This window comes from Palaemon carinicauda, chromosome 15 (genome assembly GCF_036898095.1).
Source record: "Palaemon carinicauda isolate YSFRI2023 chromosome 15, ASM3689809v2, whole genome shotgun sequence".
NCBI lineage: Eukaryota > Metazoa > Arthropoda > Malacostraca > Decapoda > Palaemonidae > Palaemon > Palaemon carinicauda.
Window position 1 is genome coordinate 63,399,746 of NC_090739.1, and position 22,693 is coordinate 63,422,438.

The following is a 22,693-nucleotide window of genomic DNA, read 5'->3' on the forward strand; positions in this document are numbered from 1 at the left end:
GAGTCCGAGGGTCTCGGTAGTGGCAATGTTTTGCCAGCGCAGACGTTACCGACGTCACGGCCCGTTCCGACTCCCGTTGACCCGAAGTGGGTTGTCCTGCGGGACATGCAGTCTAAGCTTTCCTCTCTCATGAAAGATTATGAGCATGGACAGGTTCACGATGATCCTTTGCTTGCGGTTCGCCAGTGCGATGAACGTGACTCTGGCCTTCAGCCGCCTAAACGAGTGTTTTCTCGTCCGTTTGATGTTAGTACTAACGTTTCTAGTGCTTTGAAACGCGATGCTAGTCGTGTTCCTCGTCTTTCACGTCAGTCACGTGACGTGGAACCCCCCTTGCTACAGTCTCGGACTGACGTTCAGCAGCTGCCACCGCAGCCCCGCACTGACGTTCGCCGACCGACTCCGTTGCCTCGCCGTGACGTTGAGCGTCTGTCACCGCAGTCGGAAGTTGTTTTGCCTGCTCAGACCCTGCAGTCAATGCAGTCTCGACTTGATGTCGAGCGACATTCAACTCAAACTGTTGTTGCTTGTCAGTCACAAGACTTTCAGTCTTTTCAGCCGCGGCGTGACGTTGTTTCCTCTGCTGTTGCTGCTGCTCCGTCGCTTGTTGACATTGCCTGTCAAGCGTTGCCTCCTAGGCATGTCTCTCCGTATCACGAGACTCGGCAGTTGTCGGATGAGGAAGTCGCTGATCCCCTTCCAACTGATATGTCTTTGGGGACTTTTTCAGATGGAGAGGAGCCTAAAGTTGCTCAGCCCTCTCTTGATTTTAAAAAGATCTTGCTGATTTTTAAGGAACTTTTTCCTGACCATTTTGTGACTGCTGCTCCTCGTTCGCCTCCGTCAGAGGTCACGCTAGGCCTAGCTGCTTCGACGCCGTCGTTTACTAAGCTAGTGCTCTCTCGCTCTTCTAAGAGAGCTTTGCGTTTACTAGGCGACTGGTTGATGACCAGGAGGAGTTTGGGGAAGACAGCCTTTGCTTTTCCCCCTTTTAAACTGGCTTCTCGAGCGAGCGTCTGGTATGACACGGGAGAAGTTCTCGGCTTGGGAGTTCCTGCCTCTGCCCAGGGAGACTTCTCAAGCCTCGTAGACTCTCCCCGTCGTCTGGCCATGAGACGCTCAAAAGTTTGCTGGTCCTCTTCGGACCTTGATCATCTCCTCAAAGGGGTCTATAGGGCCTTTGAAGTTTTTAACTTCTTGGATTGGTCGCTGGGAGCCTTGAGCAGGAAGATCTCTTCAGCCGACCGTGATGTATCTGTGCAAATTATGTCCTGCATGGACAAAGCTATCCGTGATGGCTCTAATGAACTCGCTGCTACGTTTACGGCAGGAGTCCTTAAGAAGAGGGAGACACATTGTTCGTTCCTGTCTGCAGGAGTAACTCCCTGTCAAAGGTCGGAGCTACTCTTTGCGCCGTTATCATCTGCCTTGTTCCCACAGCAGTTGATTAAGGATATCGCAGCGTCGCTAGTACAAAAGGATACCCATGACTTGATGGCTACGTCAGCGCGTAAGGCTGCTCCTTCTTCATCCTCTTATGTCGTTAGACCTAAGTTCGATACTCCAGCGATGAGATTTATCCCGCCCTTTCGTGGCAGAGCTCCCAGTAAGGGAGGCGCTCGTGCCGATAGTAAGAGAGGTAAGAGGAGAGGATCTAAGTCCTCCCGTGGCAGAGTCTGACTGCCCACGTCCTCAGACAGCGGTAGGGGCCAGATTAACCAACTTCTGGAGAAGAGGGGTGCAGACCGGGAGTCTGTTGTGTTGCTAAAGGAGGGGTACAAAATACCTTTTGTACGGAGACCTCCTCTGGTAAAAGTCCCTATAGACCTCTCTCCCAGGTATCGAGAGGAGTCAAAGAGACAGGCACTACAGCTGCAGTTGTCTCAGTTGCTAGAGAAGGGAGCGGTGGTGAAAGTCTCGGACCTTCAATCACCGGGGTTTTACAACCGTCTCTTCCTAGTTCCAAAACATACAGGAGGTTGGAGGCCGGTGCTGGATGTCAGTGCTCTCAACGTTTTTGTTGTCAAAACAAAATTTACGATGGAGACCACCAAATCCGTTCTAGCAGCAGTCAGAGAGGGAGACTGGATGATCTCTCTCGACCTGCAGGATGCGTACTTCCACATTCCTATACACCCGGATTCTCAACCGTATCTGGGGTTTGTATACAGGAATGTGGTGTACCAATTCCGAGCACTGTGCTTCGGCCTCAGCCCTGCTCCTCTTGTTTTTACGAGGCTCATGAGAAATGTAGCAAAATTTCTACATTTGTCGGGGATTCGAGCCTCCCTGTACCTGGACGACTGGCTGCTCAGAGCGCCGTCCCGTCATCGCTGCCTGCAGGACCTTCAATGGACGTTGGATCTTGCAAAGGAGTTGGGCCTGTTGGTGAACATAGAGAAGTCTCAGCTGACTCCCTCCCAAACGATTCTCTATTTTGGGATGGAGATTCAGAGTCTAGCTTTTCTGCCACCAGGATAGAGCAAGCCTTGCTCAAAGTCCGTCTCATGCTAGAGAAAGACCATTGCTCTGTGAGAAGTTGGATGAGCCTCCTAGGGACGCTATCATCCCTGGAACAGTTTATCTCTCTAGGGAGACTTCACCTTCGCCCTCTCCAGTTCCATTTAGACTCCCATTGGAACAAGAACAAAACTTTGGAGGCGGTCTCGATCCCGATCTCCGAACCAGTCAAGACTTGCCTGAGCTGGTGGGACAGCAATATACGTCTTCGAGAAGGTCTGTCCCTGGCAGTCAAGAACCCAAACCACGTGTTATTTTCAGACGCGTCGGATTTGGTTTGGGGAGCGACTCTGGACAGTCTGGAATGTTCGGGTCTTTGGACGACAGATCAGAGGAGCCTTCACATCAACTGCAAGGAGCTGTTGGCTGTTCACTTAGCACTGACGAGTTTCGAGAGTCTTCTTCGAAACAAGGTGGTAGAAGTGAATGCGGACAACACCACGGCCTTGGCGTATATCTCCAAGCAAGGAGGCACTCACTCCCACGCTCTGTTCGTCATCGCAAGGGACCTCCTCATCTGGTCAAAAGATCGAGGCATCTCACTGTTGACGAGGTTCGTCCAAGGGAAATTGAACGTCTTGGCGGACTGTCTCAGTCGGAAGGGTCAGGTGATCCCTACAGAATGGACCCTCCACAAGGATGTGTGCAAGAGTCTTTGGATGACTTGGGGTCAGCCCACCATAGACCTCTTTGCAACCTCGCTGACCAAAAGGCTCCCAACTTATTGCTCTCCAGTCCCAGATCCAGAGGCGGCCCACATAGATGCCTTTCTGTTGGACTGGTCTCACCTGGACGCTTACGCATTTCCGCCGTTCAAGATCGTCAACAAGGTGTTACAGAAGTTCGCCTCTCACGAAGGGACAAGGTTGACGTTGGTTGCTCCCCTCTGGCCCGCGAGAGAGTGGTTCACAGAGGTACTTCAATGGCTGGTAGACGTCCCAAGGAGTCTGCCCTTACGGATGGATCTCTTACGGCAACCGCACGTAAGGAGACTTCACCAAAGCCTCCCCGCGCTTCGTCTGACTGCCTTCAGACTATCGAAAGACTCTCAAGAGCTCGAGGCTTTTCGAAGGAGGCAGCCAGAGCGATCGCGAGGGCTAGGAGATCATCTACTATCAAGGTCTACCAGTCGAAGTGGGAGGTATTTAGAGAGTGGTGCAAGTCCTCCTCTATTTCCTCTTCCAGTACCTCTGTAGCGCAAATTGCGGACTTTCTCCTGCATCTGAGAAATGTTCGCTCCCTCTCTGCTCCCACCATTAAAGGCTACAGGAGCATGTTGGCTTCTGTTTTCAGACATAGAGGCTTGGATCTGTCAAATAACAAAGATCTCCAAGACCTCCTTAAGTCTTTCGAGACCTCTAAGGAGCGTCGTATGTCAACTCCTGCTTGGAACTTGGACGTGGTCCTGCAGTTCCTGATGTCAGACAGGTTTGAGCCATTACATTCAGCCTCCCTGAAGGATCTCACCCTCAAGACACTTTTTTTAGTGAGCTTGGCTTCGGCTAAAAGGGTCAGTGAGATCCATGCCTTTAGTAAGAACATCGGCTTCTCTACGAATAAAGCTATATGTTCTCTTCAACTTGGTTTTTTGGCCAAGAACGAACTGCCTTCTCGTCCTTGGCCTAAATCTTTTGAAATACCTAGTCTGTCAGAAATCGTAGGTAATGAAGTTGAAAGAGTGCTGTGCCCCGTTAGAGCTCTTAAGTTTTACTTAGCTCGAACTAAACCTATACGAGGTGGTTCTGAGGCCTTATAGTGCTCCGTTAAGAAGCCCTCATTGTCCATGTCTAAAAATGCGTTATCGTACTTTATTAGATTTTTAATCCGGGAGGCACATTCTCATTTAAATGAGAAAGATCGTTGTTTGCTTAAGGTCAGGACTCACGAAGTGAGAGCAATAGCGACTTCGGTGGCTTTTAAGCAAAACAGATCTCTTCGAAGTATTATGGACGCGACCTTTTGGAGGAGCAAGTCAGTGTTCGCTTCATTTTATTTAAAAGACGTCCAGACTCTTTACGAGGACTGCTACACCCTGGGTCCATTCGTTGCAGCGAGTGCAGTAGTGGGTGAGGGTTCTACCACTACATTCCCTTAATCCCAATATCCTTTTAATCTTCTCTTGAAATGTTTTTTAATCTTGTCTTGGGTTGTATGGAAGACTAGGAAGTCTTTCGCATCCTTTTTGATTTGGCGGGTGGTCAAATGTTGTTTCTTGAGAGCGCCCAGATTAAGGGTATTGATGAGGTCCTGTTATAGGGGTGTTCGCCCTGGATATAACAGCTCCTGGAAGTCTTTCAGCATCCTGGAAGGATGGCTGGGCTTCGTGAGGAAAGCGGACTAATGAGGCAGAGTAATCATCAGAGTCAGCTTCCTTACCAGGTACCTATACTTAAGTTGGTTTTTTATGAAATATTTGTCAAAAAACTCTTGAGCATACAGTGAACCCTCGCTACTTCGCGGTTCGACCATCGCGGATTCACCACTTCGCGGATTTTTTTCATAACCCATGTATATACATATATCGCGGATTTTCCGGAAATATCAAAAATACCGCGATGTGACCGATGGTGCAAGATTGGAGAAAGTAAGGAAAATAGAATCATGATTGATTTTCAATATAAATGACACTTTGAGGAGCAACAAAGATATCATTTGTTAGAGAGATAGAGAGAGGTAAGGAATGGGAGGTAGTGAAAAGTAGCCCACAGAGAGAGAGAGAGGTAGAGGTAGAGAGAGAGAGGTAGAGAGATAGAGAGAGAGAGAGGTAGAGAGAGAGAGAGAGAGAAATAGGTAGAGAGAGAGAGAGAGAGATAGAGGGGGGTTTAAATGTAATAAACAAAAAAATTTGATAGGTTATAACACATTGGTGCTTATGTAATATCAACTGTATACTGTAGACGGTTTGAATAAGTTAAGAAATGGTATAAATGATACTTTGTTAGTGTATTCGTACACACTCAAGAGCGGCAGCTAGATGACAGCTGATCTAATCACAGCCAAAAGTAAAACAAAAAGAAGTCAACAATACTCGATTTTTAAAACACACCCGAAATTTAAAAACAAAAGTACACGCTTTCTTAATGTGCAATTAACTATTTAAAGAGTGGCAATTTTCTAGAATAAAATGATATTTCCCCAAAAATAGTGGTTTGCTGATGAAATCGGATGCCGTATTTTTAGCTATGATTGAAATGGATGTAGACTCGGCCTAATTTTTTCGTTTCGTATTTAATTGACACTAAGAAAACTAATTTTAGTTTCTTCATCTAATGTAAGTATTGTATAACACGAAGAGAGAGAGAGAGAGAGAGAGAGAGAGAAAGAGAATGAATCAGCTGTTGTAATCAAATGGCGTGTTTTTGTTTCGTGAGAATTTCATCGCCACGACTATAACAACAACATACTGTACTGAACTTTACAGTATTTTACAGACTACTGTAATATGATAAAGTAAAATATTTGTAATCTATTTTATATGAAATGGGGCTATTTTTTTTGGTTTAAAATTTACATTTACGTATGTAAAACAACTCTCTCTCTCTCTCTCTCTCTCTCTCTCTCTCTCTCTCTCTCTCTCTCTCTCTCTCTCTCTCTCTCTCTCTCTCTCTCTCTCTCTCTCTCTCTCGTAGATTGTTTTCCTGCTTTGCTACGTATGTATGATTTTATATAGATACGGTAAATAATATTTGTAATAACATATTTTATAAAAGATATTACTGTACTGTAATATCATTATTTATCACTTTCATCATGCGCGTTAAATTCCTTAGTTGTTTACTGAGCGTACTTTATGACGCCGTCGTTTCAGGCGGCGTCATAAAGAAAAACATTTCATTTGGAAGTCCTAAGAAAAATTAAGTAAAACATTAGTAATAACCAAATCAACATACTGTACTGAATAATCAATATAATCGATGCAAAAACTAACCTATACTGTACACAAATGTGTAAATGCGTTTGTTTCTTCATTATAATCAGAGATAAACGTAAACAAAACATTGGTTGCCATTTTTTATCGTGCTTTTTGGCGTGTTTAGGAAACGCATGATATAAAGTCGCCTTTAATATTTGTGCCTGTTTTAGTTTAGGGTACGTTAGTACATGCATTAAGTGTTCTGTACATTAAAGGGTAGTTTGTTAACAGTACTACGTACAAGGGAAGGTTTTAAAAGTCTGAATATACATGTTAAATAAATAGGTAAATATGGTGTCACTACTTCGCGGATTTTCACCTATCGCGGCCGGGTCTGGAACCTATCTACCTCGATAAACGAGGGTTCACTGTATACGCCTTTATTGTATTAATACTGGTCTCTACCCACCACCATGGGTGTGAATCAGCTATTATATATTCACCGGCTAAGTTTGATATTTAAAAATGATATTTTCCTTATAAAATAAATTTTTGAATATACTTACACGGTGAATATATAAGATTAAAGGCCCTCCCTTCCTCCCCGATAGAGACCCAGCGGACTGAGAAGAACTGGAGTGGTTGACAAGTATATGCGGTATCTGGCCGATAGTCGGCGCTGGTGGGCACACCCGCAACCTTCACGGCGATCGCTCGCGAGTTTTTGGATCTGTCGGGCCGTCGGAGACGTTGGCTATTATATATTCACCGGGTAAGTATATTCAAAAATTTATTTTATAAGGAAAATATCATTTTTCCCATGGGATTGGCACCTTACCATCGTTAACCGCGATTAGGAACTCTACAGTATGATCATCTACTATGATTGGGAATTCTACATTCGTATACAGTAATCAGGAACTATATGATTGCTTTTTGAGGTTGGGAATTTAGTTTGCATACAGCAATTGGAAAACTTATGATAGAGTACTGAGATCTAGAATATTGTGATCAGTAACCACATGATCTGGACCAATAATCATAGTTTACACTCAGTCCTCATGTGTTCATCAACTTTGAGTGACCAGGGAGCTAGTTCATTTGTTTCTTCACCGTGCTCTTACCATAGAAGAGGAGGAGGAAGGAATTTCTGAAGCACATGACAACTAATCTAGTAGAGTCACTCGAGACTTATGCCTTTCCTTCTGCATGATATCATAGGAAAAGCAACGCTGTACCAAAATCCCAAACCCTAGAAAGGATTTTCAGTACTGTACTGTACATATTAGTCTTGGGTGAAAATGAAGAGTGACTGGCCTTGTTTTCCTCTCAACTTTCCCCCTCCCTAGGGGCACAGCCTTGTAACTCATGCCAGCTGGAGTTTATCTGAAGATAAGCTGGTTTTGCTTTTAGCTACAGGATGCTCAGCATCTTAGTGCCTGTTCCTCACATTTCTTAAGAGGGTAAATGTGATGAAATAAAGCAAACTTATAAATTTGTCGTTACACTATTGTTAAGTACAATGTCGCTTTGGTTTCAGCTCCGAGTAGTGTAGCTCAACCTAATTTCCCTCCAATGGCATGGGCTGTGATAACCATCACCATTTTCATGGGGCATGAGGTGTAGGAACTTAGGCTTCGCATCCTATGCCAAGCCTGGGATTCCCAAGAAGGTTTTCCAGCCAGTTGGAATGGGGATTTCCACCCTCCTGAGGATGAGTCTCCTATAGTAAAGAATGCAGGCTTGTTTTGTTTTGGAACAAAGGAAATGTTTTAAAGATAATTTGTGTTTGTTCCGACACAGATACAAACCTTTGCTATTTATAGGGTATTACATTCGGCAATGCTGAAAACCAGCCAAGGCAAATTTTAGTGAAGGATAATTACCCCATCCGCTAGTTAGCGGGAGGGGGTTGGGGTAGATTAGCTACCCCGCTCACTCCCACCTGTCGGTTGAGTAACCACTTTTGCTTTTGGCAAACTGCCTTGACTTTATTACTTTTACTTTTGTGTGTATTGGTGTGTGTTTGGTTATTATCCCGCTATGCGGACATGTCCAGGGATTGAAGGCCGCCGCTGCGGCACCTTCATGTCGTCCGTGGAGACGGACCCACACCCTTTATGCCCGGCTTGCCGGGGAACTCTGTGTTTGCAGGACAACACTTGTTCCGAGTGTTGGGAGTGACCTGCTTCCCAGTGGGAAAGGTTTGCACATAAGAAGAAGAGGAAGAAGTCTAAATGCGAATCTTCGCTTTCGGGGTCTTCCTCGAAATCGAATAAATCGCGGGCTTCTGCTTCCTCTACGCCCAAATCTCTGCCCGAAGCTAATCCTCGACCAGGCCCTTTCGGGGCACGGTTGAGCAGTAGAGCAGGGCTTGTGACTCAGGTCAACCCTGTGGGATACACGAAGGTGGCGGCTCCCCTAGTGAGTCGGCTCCTTCTCTTCCCCCCATGGAGCGCCTGTTCTTTTCCAGACCTTGTGTCTTTATGGCCATCGCTGGGCGTCGATGGTCCCCCTACGAAGGAAGTTCTCCTCGAACTCCTCCAAAGGGGAGCAGAGAGAAGGCGGTCATCACCTTCCTCTGCGGAGGTCGATCTTCCTCTTCTGGGTGCAGGCGCTGTTGCCCGTCGGTCAGGCCGAGAGTCTGGTTCCGACGCCGAGGAGTTAGCTAACCCACCAGGGGCGGTGGCAGGGCTCTCTCAAAGGCATGCTTTCCCTTCGTGGGAACATATCTCTCGTTCGCGAGAGAAGATTGCCTCTGTGCATCGGCAATCTCCTTACGCTTTAGGTTCTCCTCCAGGGGCGGAAAGAGAACCTTGTTATAAGCGTAGTTCTCCTTCAGGTGAACTCTCCTTCCCTGCGGAGGAATTATCTGTAGACCTTAATCAGTCTCCCCCTCGGGCGGAGTCTGTTGAACGTTCCTCTCCGGAGGTTTGTAGAGTGGAGGGGTGGGTAACCCCTCTCCACCCCGGACGTTCTCCTCCTCGGGCTGTGAGGAGATGTCTTTTTGAACCTGCTGGTTCTCACGTTGACCTTTCGGGGTCTCGTGACGATCACCCTTTGGGCTGGCGGGACGATCACCCTTTGGGCTGGCGTGACGATCACCCTTTGGGCTGGCGTGACGATCACCCTTTGGGGTGGCGTGATCGTGAGCCTACGGGCTCTCGTCATGTTGATCCTGCGGGTTCTCATGACAGCAGGAGTCCTTCGGGTCTCCGTCGCGATGAACCTTCGGGCTCTCGCGACTTGAAACCTTTGGGTTTCTGTTACGCTGAACCCTCGGGCTCTCGTAACGACGGTAACGTTGAACCTCCGGGTTCTCGTACCATCCGTCACGTTGATCCTTCGAGATCTCGTGACAGGAACCGAGAGAGGAACCTCGGTTCCTCGTTACGTTGACCCTTCGGGGTCTTGTAACCTGAGTTAGGCTGAACCCTTGGGCTCTCGTAACTTTAGTCGCGCTAACACTTTGGTGTATTGTGACAGAGAAACTTCGGTTTCTCATTGCGTTGATCCTTCGGGTTCGCGCAACACAGTTCACGCTGAACTTTCGGGTTCTCGTGACCAGAGTCATACTTTTTATGACCGAGAGTTTTTAAACTCGTTGTGTTGATCGTTCGCGCTTACACAACACAAGCTATCGTGAACCTTCCGGTGAGCGTAGCAGTGAGTTCTCTCACCAACCTGAGAGCTCTCGTGCGCACGACCAAGTTGGCGCGCACGCAAAGAAAATGGCGAACATGGCGCGGGGGTTCATCCTATGGCGCGCCATATGCGCGAACAACCTTATGCATGCCACGAGCGCGAAAAAGATACCCGCAATCGGGAAGGGCGCACGCACGAGCACCCTTTCGCCTACCAACAGTTCGGCGCAAGAGCGCACGACCATCTTGGCGCTCACAATCAGTCTCTCAAGCCCCTAGGCCTCAACAGAGACAACAGTCGCCTGCGCGACCGAGGCCAAACCCTATCCCTAAGGGTAGGCCTGTGCCGATCTTGCCTGTAGGGAAGCCTCCATCAGACAAGAGGGTCAGGAAACCTGCCCAGGTTCCTAAACCCAGGGAGCAGTTCTTTCCTAAGGACCTCCCCCTTAGTTCCTCAGGAGCCCGTGACACCCCGTGGCTTAGCACCTTATTCAATGTAATGTACCAAGCCATGAAAGGAGTCGTTCCCTGCTCCCAGTCCTTAGGTGACACACCTAGGATCCCCTTATTGCCTCCTCTCCTCCCTCCGATCCTAGGAGGAGTTCGGGAGATCCCGCACAGGCGGGTCCTTCTGGCAAGGGGAGACGGTCATCCCCTCGCAAAAGACCTCTGGAGGAGATTAGGCATGAACATCAGGGTAGCCCCTGCAGTTCAAGAAGCCACAGGCTAGGCCAAAGGGGAAAAGGAAAAGGATTTGTCCTTCGCCCCCCAAGGAGGATAGGGTTATTTCCTATGGAGACTCCTTCCGTCCTTTATCGGTTGAGATAGTGTCTAAGGAGGCACAACCTGCGACCGGACGGGACTCGCCCCATACGGCAACAGACTTACATTCCACCTGTAAGCCGACGGAGTCCTCTTGGCCCTTAGGGACAGAGGACCTCCGGCTTCGTGGGAGGGAACCGAAGGATTTGTTCACCATCCCCAAATCCTCGGCCAGGCTTCCTTCCTCAGTGCCTCCCAGGCAGCCGGAAGCGAGCACCTCCTCGGCAGTCTCCCTATCCCCAGTCTATCCAGTTGACGACTTCGACCCACTCTGGGCTCCTATGGATGAGAGCTCGGACGTGGAAGGGCAGAGCGATCTCGAGGACGACGCTCTGCCAGCAGCCGCTAGCCCTAAGCTTACAGAGGATGAGAGGAAGGAGTCGGAACACGCCTACTGGCAGGTCCTAGCCTGCATCCGTTCCATCATTGGACTTCCAGATCCATCGGCAGCCCCTCTAGATGGAAAAGAAATGGTCCTTGACCAGTTCTATGGCACTCAGAAACTTCATAGGACCAGTGCAGCTTTGCCCTGGTCAAAAGGTTTGAAGAGTGCCAAACAGAAGGCAGTGTCCCAGGCAACTGGGTCTACCTCTTCTCTCCGCTCCAACTTGTCCTCCAAGCTCCTACCTCCTCCATATGTGTTTCAGAGGAGGTACTACGAGATCCTTGGGGAATCTTCCAACGCTGCCTCTTGACCACTCTATAGAGGCACTCTCGAAGGCCACCTCCTTCGAGAAACTTATGGGACTTCCAGTCTCCTTTTCGGCCTCTGAAATCCTAAACCAGGAGAAGGTGGCGAAGTACGCCATGCAGGCTACTTCGTGGCTGGATTTCTGGTTAGGATCCTTAGGACAACTGATGCGGTCTAAGGACCTGTCTCGGGAGTCCTCCAGGAAGTCTTTGGAGACTTTCCTTTTGTCTGGCACTTGGGCCATCGAGTTCCTCTCCCATCAGGTAGTGAACCTTTGGGCCAACAGTATCCTGAAGAGGAGAGATGCTGTCATAGGCAAGTTCCATAGCCATCTCCCTCAGGCCGAAGTAGCGAGACTGAGAAATGCTCCTTTCGAGGGCAATTCTTTGTTCCATCCCGAGGATGTCGAGCGGGTGGCAGAGAGGTGGAGGTAGTCCAGTCAGGACTCCTTCATCCAAAAGGTCTTAACGGCTAGACGTTACCCCTCTCAGCCACAACGGAAAACGCAACAAAACCCGCAGCCGAAAAGGGCTAGAGACCCAAAACAGCAGGGTAAAAAGGGTGCAAAGGAGGCCTTTCACAGCAAAAAGTCCTTTCGTGGTGGAAAGGGTAAGAAGGGATCTGGCCGAGGCCGGTCCCAATAAGACAGGCAATCCTCCCATTTGCCCACCTGTGGGGGGATGCCTGCAAAGCCGCTGGTAGAGGTTGCTTCACCACGGGGCCGAACCCTGGAGGGTCGAGGTGATTCATTCAGGGTATTGTATCCCGTTCACGCTCTCTCCCTCCACTGACTCGAGTGCCGATTCCATCGAACTCCTGTGCGAAGGGATCCGCACAGGAGTTTGCCCTCAGGGCAGAAATCCAGTCCATGTTGGAGAAGGGCGCTCTTCAGGAGGTCCTCGACGGGTCCCCAGGCTTCTACAGTCGACTCTTTCTTGTGAAAAAGATGTCTGGAGGCTGGAGACCAGTCATTGACCTCTCGGCCCTGAACAGGTTTGTCGAACAGACACCTTTCAGGATGGAGACGGCCGACACGTCAGACAAGCGATAAGACCCCAGGACTTCATGTGCACTCTAGATCTGAAGGACGCATACTTTCAGATCCCAATTCACCCGTCTTCCAGGAAGTATCTGAGATTCATGTTCATTGGGAAGCATTACCAGTTCAGGGTACTGTTTCGGTCTTTCCACAGCACCCCAGGTATTCACGAGAGTATTCGCCCTAGTATCATCTTGGGCTCACAGAGTCGGCGTCCGTCTCCTAAGATACTTGGACGACTGGCTGATTCTGGCAGACTCGGAGGCGGCCCTTCTCCGCCACCGAGACGAGCTTCTAAGGTTTTGCCAGGGTCTGGGGATCGTGGTAAACCTCGAGAAGTCTCAACTGGTATACCTAGGCATGCGATTAAACACCCTAGGGCACAAAGCGTTTCCATCAGACAAAAGGATCTGGGAAGAGCTCCCGGCGCAGTATTGGCTTCGCCTTCTCGGTCACCTCTCTTCCCTGACCCGACTGGTCCCCAACAGTCGCCTCAGGATGAGATCCCTCCAGTGGTGACTAAAATCCCAGTGGAACCAACACTCCGATTCCCGGGATCACCTAGTCCGCATAGGGCTAGAAGAACAGTCGGACCTCAGGTGGTGGCTGGCGGAGCCAAACCTCTGCAAAGGGGTCGATCTTCTCGTCTCTCCCCCTGAATTGATGCTTTTTTCGGATGCATCAAAAGAAGGGGGGGGGCCTCACGTCCTGCACCATTACATCTCCGGCCAATGGGCCCTAAAAAGTTCCACCAGGTCCTGGCGGGGCACTCTGTGGTGTTGATGAGCGACAACACCACGGCAGTAGCTTATCTAAGCAAACAGGGCGGTACCTTTTCGCAGCAGCTGTGCCATCTTGCAGTAGAGATACTCAGATGGGCAGAGGACAACTCAGGGACTCTTATCAGCTTGCTTCATTCCGGGCAAGCGGAATGTGCTAGCAGACAAGCTGAGCAGAGCGACTCAGATAGTTGGCACCGAGTGGTCTTTGAATCCTCTGATAGCCAAGAAAGTCCTGACTTTGTGGGGTTCCCCGACTGTGGATCTGTTCGTAACAGCCCTGAATTTCAGGCTCCCATTGTACTGCTCCCCAGTCCCGGATCCCCAAGCTTTTTGGCAAGATGCTTTCCAACAACGGTGGATAAACCTGGACACTTACACTTTTCCCCCGTTCTGTCTGATGAGAAAAGTCCTCAACCAGGTATGAGCAAGCAACAACTTGCAAATGACCCTCATAGCTCCGCTATGGCATCACGCAAAATGGTTCCCGGATCATCTGCATCTCCTCACAGAGATCCCGAGGGAGCTTCCTCCTCAGCACGACCTCCTTAAACAACCACATGCCAACATCTTCCACAAAGCCGTAGCTTCGCTTCGACTTCACGCCTGGAGACTATCCAGCACCTCCTCACAAGAGAGGCTTTTCGCAACCGGTTGCAAAAAAAATGGCTGGACACCTCAGGAGATCCACAGAGGCAGCCTATCAGGCGAAGTGGTCAGTTTTCTGTGGTTGGTGTCGTGGAAGGGGTATCTCTCCCCTCGATGCCTCTTCCATCTATAGCGGAGTTTTTTGTATACCTTCGGGAAGAAATGCTTCTCTCAGTCTTGGCAGTCAAATGCTACCGCTCAGCCTTGAGTCTCGCCTTTAGACTGAAAGGAGTCAATATTTCCTCCTTGTTGGAACTTTCTTTGCTCATACGCAGTTACGAGCTTACTTGTCCCCAGGCAGAGCTAAGACCTCTCCCTTGGAACGTGGTTCAGGTCCTCAGGTCTCTGAAGGGCTTCCCCTATGAACCACTACGCCAGGCCTCCGATTGCCACCTCACGTGGAAGACTGTGTTCCTGCTCGCTATGTCTTCGGCCAAGAGAGTCAGCGAACTCCATGGTCTATCTGCTGATGTCTCCCACTCTAGGAGATGGGGGGAAGTAATCCTCAACTATGTCCCTGAGTTTGTAGCTAAGACTCAAAATCCGGGTGTGCCGGACTCCAGGTTCGGCCCATTTCGGATAGAGTCTTTGTTCTGTAACCGAAGATCCAGACCAACTGTTACTATGTCCAGTAAGGAGTCTGAGGTGTTACTTAAGAAGAACAGCAAAAGCTCGCCCCCGTGTATGAGCACTTTTTGTCAGCATGGGGAAGGTCAAGAGGAGGGTCACGAGGAATACTATTTCCTCCTGGATAAGGAAAGTAATTGAATACGCCCTATATCCAGATCCTCCTCTGTCCAACCGACCCAGAGCTCATGACGTCAGAGGCATTGCAACATCTCTGGCGTTCAAGAAGAATTTTTCTGTGGCACAGGTATTGCAAGCGGGCGGAAGCGTCAGATGACCTTCACAGCCCACTACCTGAAAGACGTAACCCACAGGAGCATGGAAACCTTCTCCATTGGTCCTGTGGTGGCCGCACAACAAGTGATCTAATGCCTCAGGCTCCTTGATGGACAAGTAGCAGAGGGTTGAGGGCTGAGGTTACCCAGGTTAGTCTGGGGTGAATGAAAAGAATGTCTGGCTCCTTTCTTTCTTTCTCCTTCTCCCCCCCTCGGGAAATAGCTCCGCAAGACCGAAGCATAGCTGACCTCACCCCTCTGCAGGTAAGATTCATTTCCCTTGTGCATCCTGGGTATGAATAAATACTTTATTACATCACCAATACCTCATGAGGGAGGGTATTGGATATGCCTTAGAACTCATGCTTATCCTCGAGTTCCTACGTAAAGACAAGCCACGAGTCTCTCACACAAGCTTCTGCAGGCCGCTATCATTGAGTTTCCTTGTAACTACTTTGATTTTAACGAGGGTAGGGTTCCTACTAATTAGATCAAAGACCAATTAGAAGGAACCCCAGGTCATGACCAAGGCCAGTTGGTAGAACTTCCTCCCTCCTAAGAGTAAGTCACTCTATAAATAGCGAAGGTTTGTATCTGTGTCGGAACAAATAACAAATTTGGAAATAATTTGTATTTTTCCTAACATACAAACCTGGAGCTATTTATACAAATTGGCCCGCCACCCTGTCCCCTAGAAGTCCTTCCAGAAAGTAAAAGTGGTTATTCAACCGACAGGTGTGAGTGAGCGGGGTAGCTAGTCTACCCCAACCCCCTCCCGCTAACTAGCGGATGGGGTAATCCTAAGTATGTAAACCTTTTCCGCCATCAGCAGCCCCATATAAGTCCCGGCTGCAATTCAGTTGAGGTTAGAATGATCTGAATGGGTGGATATTGCCCTTATACAGTTGAGTTGACAGGGTAATTACTCTGCCGCATTTCCAGCCATTGTTGAAATTCTACTCATAGTACAGCAGCTAGGTTTGTATAGTTAGGAAAAATACAAATTATCTCTAAACTTTTCATTTTTCTTAACTATACAAACCTGAGTCCTTTAAGATATTCTTCCCGCCTCATACATCCCTGCGAGTTCTTGGTGAAAGTCAAAGTGGTCTTTCAGTGAGCGGGCTGGGGGTAAAGCTTCCTCCGCTACTTGCCAGTAACTACAGTCACATCATCATAAATTTTAACAGTCAAGTTTCCACTTTCACTGAAATCATACTCCTTATTAAAGGACTAAGGTTTGCATAGTTAGGAAAAATGCAAATTACTTTAAAATTTTGTGATTTTTGGCATTTGTCTAAAAGTGAAGTTGAAGAATAATCTTTAGCCAAATTTATTTTAACATGTACAGTATTTTGTTTTACATTTTGAATTGAATTTTAGGATTTTTTTTTACAAACAGATATACTGTATATGTAGTCATTCATGATGTACATGTAATAGTGTGCTGTTAAAGTTGAATGCTGTGAATTTTTTATTAAGGTATATTTTGTTAATGCATTATTTGTTTGTTAAATAACATAATTTTTTGTCTTTATAGCGACGACGACGACGACATTTTGAGGGTCGACGTTAGGGAGCCGGCACGCAAACGAAGCCGGCCCCTAGGTGAAACCGACGACTCTCCGTTAACAAGATCATGTAGGACTATCTAACTTGAAAATGTGTTTGATAATATTTTACCTAAGAATCTGAATCTATATTTACTGTACTATGCCTGGAAATTACTCGCGTAGAAATTCAAATCTTACAAAAGTGATTCATGCTGAAAATTTTTCCTTTTTCAATTACCAGACTCGTTGGAAGGACATAAGATTTTGAAGGGTACTAGAAGAGGGCTTTCTAACATATGGTCTTGGATGTCATCGTTCATCACGCCATCCATGCCTCATGAAGATGGTCTAACCTCAGATGTTGTGTCTGTAAGTAATGTCAGCTTTTTGTTTATGATAGTTATACGTTTTAAAGAATTGTTCCGATACCAAATAAAGACCCTTTTGCTATTTATAGGGATTTACTTTCATCAAAGCTGGAAGACTAGTCATAAAGACTAGAGCGAAGTGTTATACTACCTACCCGATAGTTAGCGAAGGTAGCCGGGTACCCCACTCACTTACACACCAGTGTGTCTGATTCACTTTTTCTTTTGGTTCAGTAGAGAACATACCTTACTGCTCTCCGCCTCCCCAACAGACTTGCCATGTGGATTAATTCTTCTTTGCTTTTTCTTGTCAGGTGTTTGTTTCTTCTCCCTGCTGTCCTCATGTGGACCTGTCCGAGACCTGAAGGACTCTCTTGCAGGACCATAATGTCCTCCGCCAAGACTGACCCGCAATCGTTGTGTCCATCCTTTCGAGGACCACGTTGTGATCAGGCTAACACCTGCGATGGGTGTCGGGAGTGGTCTTCCTGCCAGTGGGAGGGATTCGGGCGCCGATGCAAGAAGACTAAGAGAGAGGATCTTTGCCTTCGGGGTCTTCCTCAAAGTCAAAGAAACTTCGGACCTCTTTCTTGACCCCCCAATCTCTTCCCGAAGCTCTTGCTCAATCGTTCTCTTCCGAGGATGGATCAAGTAGGAGCGTTGACCAACTAACACCAGGCCAGCCCCGGGGTTCCAGGGAAAAGCTTCTTCCCCTAGAGAAGCAACTTCACCCCCTGCCCTCGGGGAGAACCCCTTTCAATTTTTACAGCTAGGGACAGAGACGAGACATACTCCAGTTTCATCAGAGGTAGAAGATCTATTACCCTGGAGTGCTGTCATCGAGGCCCTTGCCATCTGCAAATCCCTTCTTTCGCCCTCGACTCCTCTTCCTGCTGCCACCGAAGTCCCTGTTCTTTCCTCTTCTGAGGATGGGGTTGAATAAATCCTAGGCTTACTCTTGACAGATGTTGCCACACCACCTCATCCAGTCCTTCGCAACGTGACTCCTCTGCAGAGGATCGCCATTGATGAGGTCAGCATGCCTACTCTCCTAGACGCCCACTTTCACCCTCCGTCAGGAATCAGCGCTTCGACTCCTGGGAACGACGATCATAACGCCACCTGGTGATTGTCACTCATCATCTCATGATCGTCTCTCGTCATCTCATGATCGTAATTCGTGTGTTCATGATCATCACTCTTCTGACTGCCATTCACCAGCTCATGATCATCACTTGCCTGCTCGGCGTTCACCAGTGCGCCGTTCACCAGCCCAGATCGTCACTCGTCAGCACTGTTCACCAGCTCGTGATTGTCACTCACCAGCGCGCCGCTTGCCAGCTTGTGATCGTCACTCACCAGTGCGCCGTTCACCAGCTCATGATTGTCAGTCGTCAGCGCACCGCTTGCCAGCTCATGATCATTACTTGCCGGAGCGCTGCTTACCAGCTCGTGATCGTCACTCGCCAGCACGCCACTTGCCAGCTATTGATCGTCACTCGCCAGCACGCCACTTGCCAGCTATTGATCGTCACACGCCAGTTTGCAGATCCTTTTCCCACTGCTCGAGAGCATCTCGACGAACATAGACCATCAGTGACCATCCCAGAGAAGCCTGCGCATCATCTGACTCGTCAACTGGCTTTGGCATCCAGTTCCCTTCCCTACCGGCATCAAGGAACCTCCTGGGAAGTGTAGTGCTTCTGCTACTGTCCATCCGGCTCACTCGTCTAGGTCCAAGCAAGAGGATCTGTGGATCCCTGTCCGAATTCAACAAGGTAAGAGACCTGTCTCTCCTTACTTCCAGGTATTGAGGCCACAATCCCCCAGTAGGAATTATCCCTCCGTCAGCCTTCCCAAGGATGCCCTAGACCTGTCTGCAGTAGGAAAACCACCATCCTGATTTGGTGACTAGGTGAAGGCAGTTGCGGGTTCAGCGCAACCACCTAAGCAGGTGGCAGTGGCTTCAACTCCAGGGATTCCTTTGGAGAAATCAGCCACCTCCTATTTCTCGCCTCCATCTGACCCTAGGCGGAAGCCTGAATCTTCCAGAGACCCTCCTTTGTTCATCTCTCCCCTCAATAGTAATGATAATGATAACAAGAATAATGATTTATTTTTGGTGTCTGCATCAGTTCATGTTACAAATGTTTACTCAGCACATTTCCATGATGGTTAGATGTGGCCAAACTTAAACTCTTGGAAGAAGTGCATACTGTAAATTATTTATCGTATAGATTGGTAGACATGGAACAGAACTATGAAATGCTGTGTATATACTGTACAAAGTAACTTAGAGGGTAGATACATTTTCTAACATGAAGATAATTTGTCCTGTTACGTTGAATTTTGCAGAATGCAATTGTCTCTTGTTTGCTGTATCATACACATTTGGAATTATTGTATGTTTTATGTGCTTTCAACTGTACTATGTAAGCCATTATCTTTTATGCAATGACTTTTAAACCTCGCTCTGTTATGAATATTGCTCCTACACAGATACAATGAATGAATTCAGCTTAGCTGAAAACTCATCTTTTAAGATATATAACAAGGTATCGGTAGTTAATGACATGTAGAGGGGTAAACCCCACCCCTGTGCCAACTAACTGAGAAGCCATTGACTCCAGTTGCTGAGTTGTACAGATAATTCTAAGGCAAAGAAATCCTCTTGTTGTCTTCCTTCCTTTCTTGGAACTTGGGCTTCCTTACCTTTAGAGGTGCCTTCACCTTCAAGGAAGAGATTACGTCCTCCTTTGCCTCCTTGCTTTTTACTGGCTACGCTTTCATAGGGGAAACAATCTCGTAACTAAGACTGCCTTTACAAGATGAACAGAAGAGTATCTCTCCAAGAAGGCAACATCGTTGTCTTACCCAAGGATCTTCCTTCTCCTTCTGTCAGTAGGCGTATATTTTAAACACAAGCCTTACCCAGTAGTTATATATATAGCTTACGTCCCTAACGTCAACGGCAGAAAATTCGAAACTCGCGCCAACCGCCAGTTGGACAGCCAGGTGTACCACCCCTGCACCCTAGCGAGGTACCTGGAAATCATTCCAGTGACCCTCATTTATTCCCTGCGGTCGCTAGCGGCGACACGTGAATTCTACTCCGTCATTACTGATCGTTTATTTGGTGAAGTACAAATCTTTGGTTATTGGCTCCCGCTTGTTTTTTATTTCGCTTTGGATATTTCTTGATTTTGTTTGGATTAGATGATTTTTGACCTTTGCTTGTTTGAATTCTCTTAAATTTTCAAAATGGCCACCCCCCCTATAACTTTTAGGTTATGTGTGACTAGTGGGTGTAAGACCCGTATGGCTAAAGCCTCTCTTGACCCCCATTCTCTCTGTGTTGCATGTAGAGGTAAAGAGTGTGATTTAGGTGATCGCTGTGACGAATGTGTTTTGCTGTCAGAGCATGAATGGATTGAGTTTGATAGATAGTTCTTTTCGCTCATCTAGAGATATATCCTCTTCCCATGTCATTAATCCTATTCCTTCACCTGTAGTGGTAGATCCCGATCCCACTATTGCAATTCCTAATGAACCTTCACTAAAAGATATGTTAGTGGCGATTCAAGCTCTCGGCGCTAAAGTTGAATCTTTGGCTGCAGACAGGACACAGTTGATGTCCGATGTGCGTCTATTAAAAGATGAAGGTGCAAGTGCAGTGGAGGGTGCGCCTGCTCGTGTATGTCGTCCTCCTAGTCCTAGACCTCTTCCAAGCTCCCCAACCCCTGGGAGAAGGAATGTCAAAAGGCGAAAGGAGACGAGAGGCTTTATCAAACGAGCAGACGTCCCCTCGAACGTACCTGTGGGCGCCTCCCAGGATGTTCGCCCTCACCATTGGAAAGGTGAGGTTAAGTGTTTTTCGTCGTCTTCGGATGACCCCTTGCCTAAAAGAGGCTGGAAGCTCACTTCCAGACCTCTTAAGAGGTCCTATGATAAGGCCTATCGACGTCCTGCTAGTTCAAAACCTGGATGTAGTCACTGGGATACTCCAGAGCCTTTTGAAAGCCCCCCGATCAAACGTCCTTTTAGAACGCTAGACGTTTCCAAGGATCCTTCTGTGCACTCAGGACCAGGCTTTACCTCATTCCAAGCTCCCAAGCAGCCTTCAGGCTGGGTTTTGCCTTCTAGGCGCTTTGTTCCGTTTAGCGATGAGGAGAACGTTATGATTTCATCTCCGTTTTCATAACGTTCGGATCCTAACTTTGTAATTCTTCAAGACATGCAAAGCAGGCTCTCGTCCTTTATGCAATCATACCAGCGTAGCGACAAATCTCATATCAGCGGTCGTGATCGGAGCAGCGAGCCAGGACGTGTTTCCGAGCGCCCTCGTAATCTGGATCTAAGCTTCCTGCTAGCCGCTACGAACGGCCTTTAGGAAGTGATCGCGATCGTTCTCCTAAGTCCGCAGTCCACAGTTCTTTTATTGAACGCGAACAAGACAGTATGCCCGTGCGTTCTTCTAAGAAAGACGTCGGACGTCCTGTTAAACAGGTTATTGAACGTCCTTGCGAACGGGTTACCGAACGTCCTGTTATACAGGCTTATGTTCGTTCTTTGGATAAGTCTTTCGAACGTCTTTCGACTCAGGCTCCTGGACTTCCTACAGAACAGGCTGCCGATCCTCCTTCGGAACAGGCTGCCGAACGTCCTTGCAAACAGGCTACCGAACGTCCTTTCAAGCAGGCTGCCAAACGTCCTACCATTCAGGAAGTTTCTCTCTCCGCCAATTATTTTAGTGAGCGTCCTTCAGGTCGTGTTTCCGGGAGGATTACAGTTGAACGAGTCGCTGAACAACAAGCGGTTCGTAGTACCGAACGCTTGTCAGCAGTTGACGGCAAGCGTGTTACTGAATATGATCCTGAACGTCCTATCCCTTGTCATATTTCGGATGTTAGTTTGGATTACGATGAGGAGGTTTATTCTTTTCAAGACATCGATGCGGTTCATGTACAGGAACTTCTCATATCCGATCGAGCTGATCGCGAGCGTTCGGATGAGCCGCACGCGACTCTGCCGCCTGTTACTATTCGCAATGAGCCTATTTCTATTGTGGTTGGCACTCAGGATTTTTCTGAAATTGAAACCGCTCTTAACCCTACTGCTCCCAGAGGAACGTTGCAAGAGAAGGAAGTAGAAGCCCAGCTTTCTCCTTTGGAGTTTGATGACGTTTCAGAAGACGAGGACTCTGTTTCTTTCCGTCATTCTGCCGATCTTAAAAACTAATGAGAGTTTTTACGGGAGAATTTTCAGACTTTTTTTGTGCCTATAGCTCCGCGCTCGCCTCCGTCTGAGTTTACTCTCGGCAAAGCCTCTAAGAAAGCCCGCTTTACTAAGATGGTACTGTCGCGTTCGTCTAAGAGAGCTCTTAAATTAATGGGTGACTGGTTACAGTCTAAGAAGGCCATAGGAAAGACGTCTTTTTCCTTTCCTCCAGCTAGACTGGCTTCGAGGTCGAGCATCTGGTACGAGACGGGAGAAGTTCTCGGCTTGGGGATTCCTGCCTCTGCCCAGGGAGATTTCTCAAGCCTCGTAGACACTCCTCGTCGTTCGGCCATGAGAAAGACCAGGATTTTTTGGTCTACTTCAGAAATGGACCACCTTCTCAAAGGAATTTTTCTCGAGCCTTTGAAGTTTTTAACTTTTTAGACTGGACACTTGGGGCCTTGGGTAAAAAAGTTGAGACTTTTAAAGAGGGGGATACCTCTGCCCTGGTCCATTTAATGTCGTGCATGGACAAAGCCTTGAGGGATGGCTCTAATGAACTTGCAGCTCTTTTTTCCGCAGGCATCCTTAAGAAAAGAGATCAACTATGCTCTTTTCTTTCGCCGGGGGTGACTCCCTTCCAGAAGTCCAAACTTT

At 47.9% G+C, this 22,693-nt stretch overlaps 1 protein-coding gene across 1 annotated transcript in view; it reads left to right on the forward strand.

Moving 5' to 3' along the window:
- LOC137654642 (sentrin-specific protease 1-like) overlaps positions 1 to 22,693 on the forward strand; it is a 153,304-nt gene that overhangs the window by 40,642 nt on the left and 89,969 nt on the right. Inside the window, 2 exon segments of the mRNA XM_068388448.1 lie at positions 16,439 to 16,539; positions 16,693 to 16,820. Of these exon segments, the coding sequence (XP_068244549.1) occupies positions 16,439 to 16,539; positions 16,693 to 16,820 (229 nt within the window).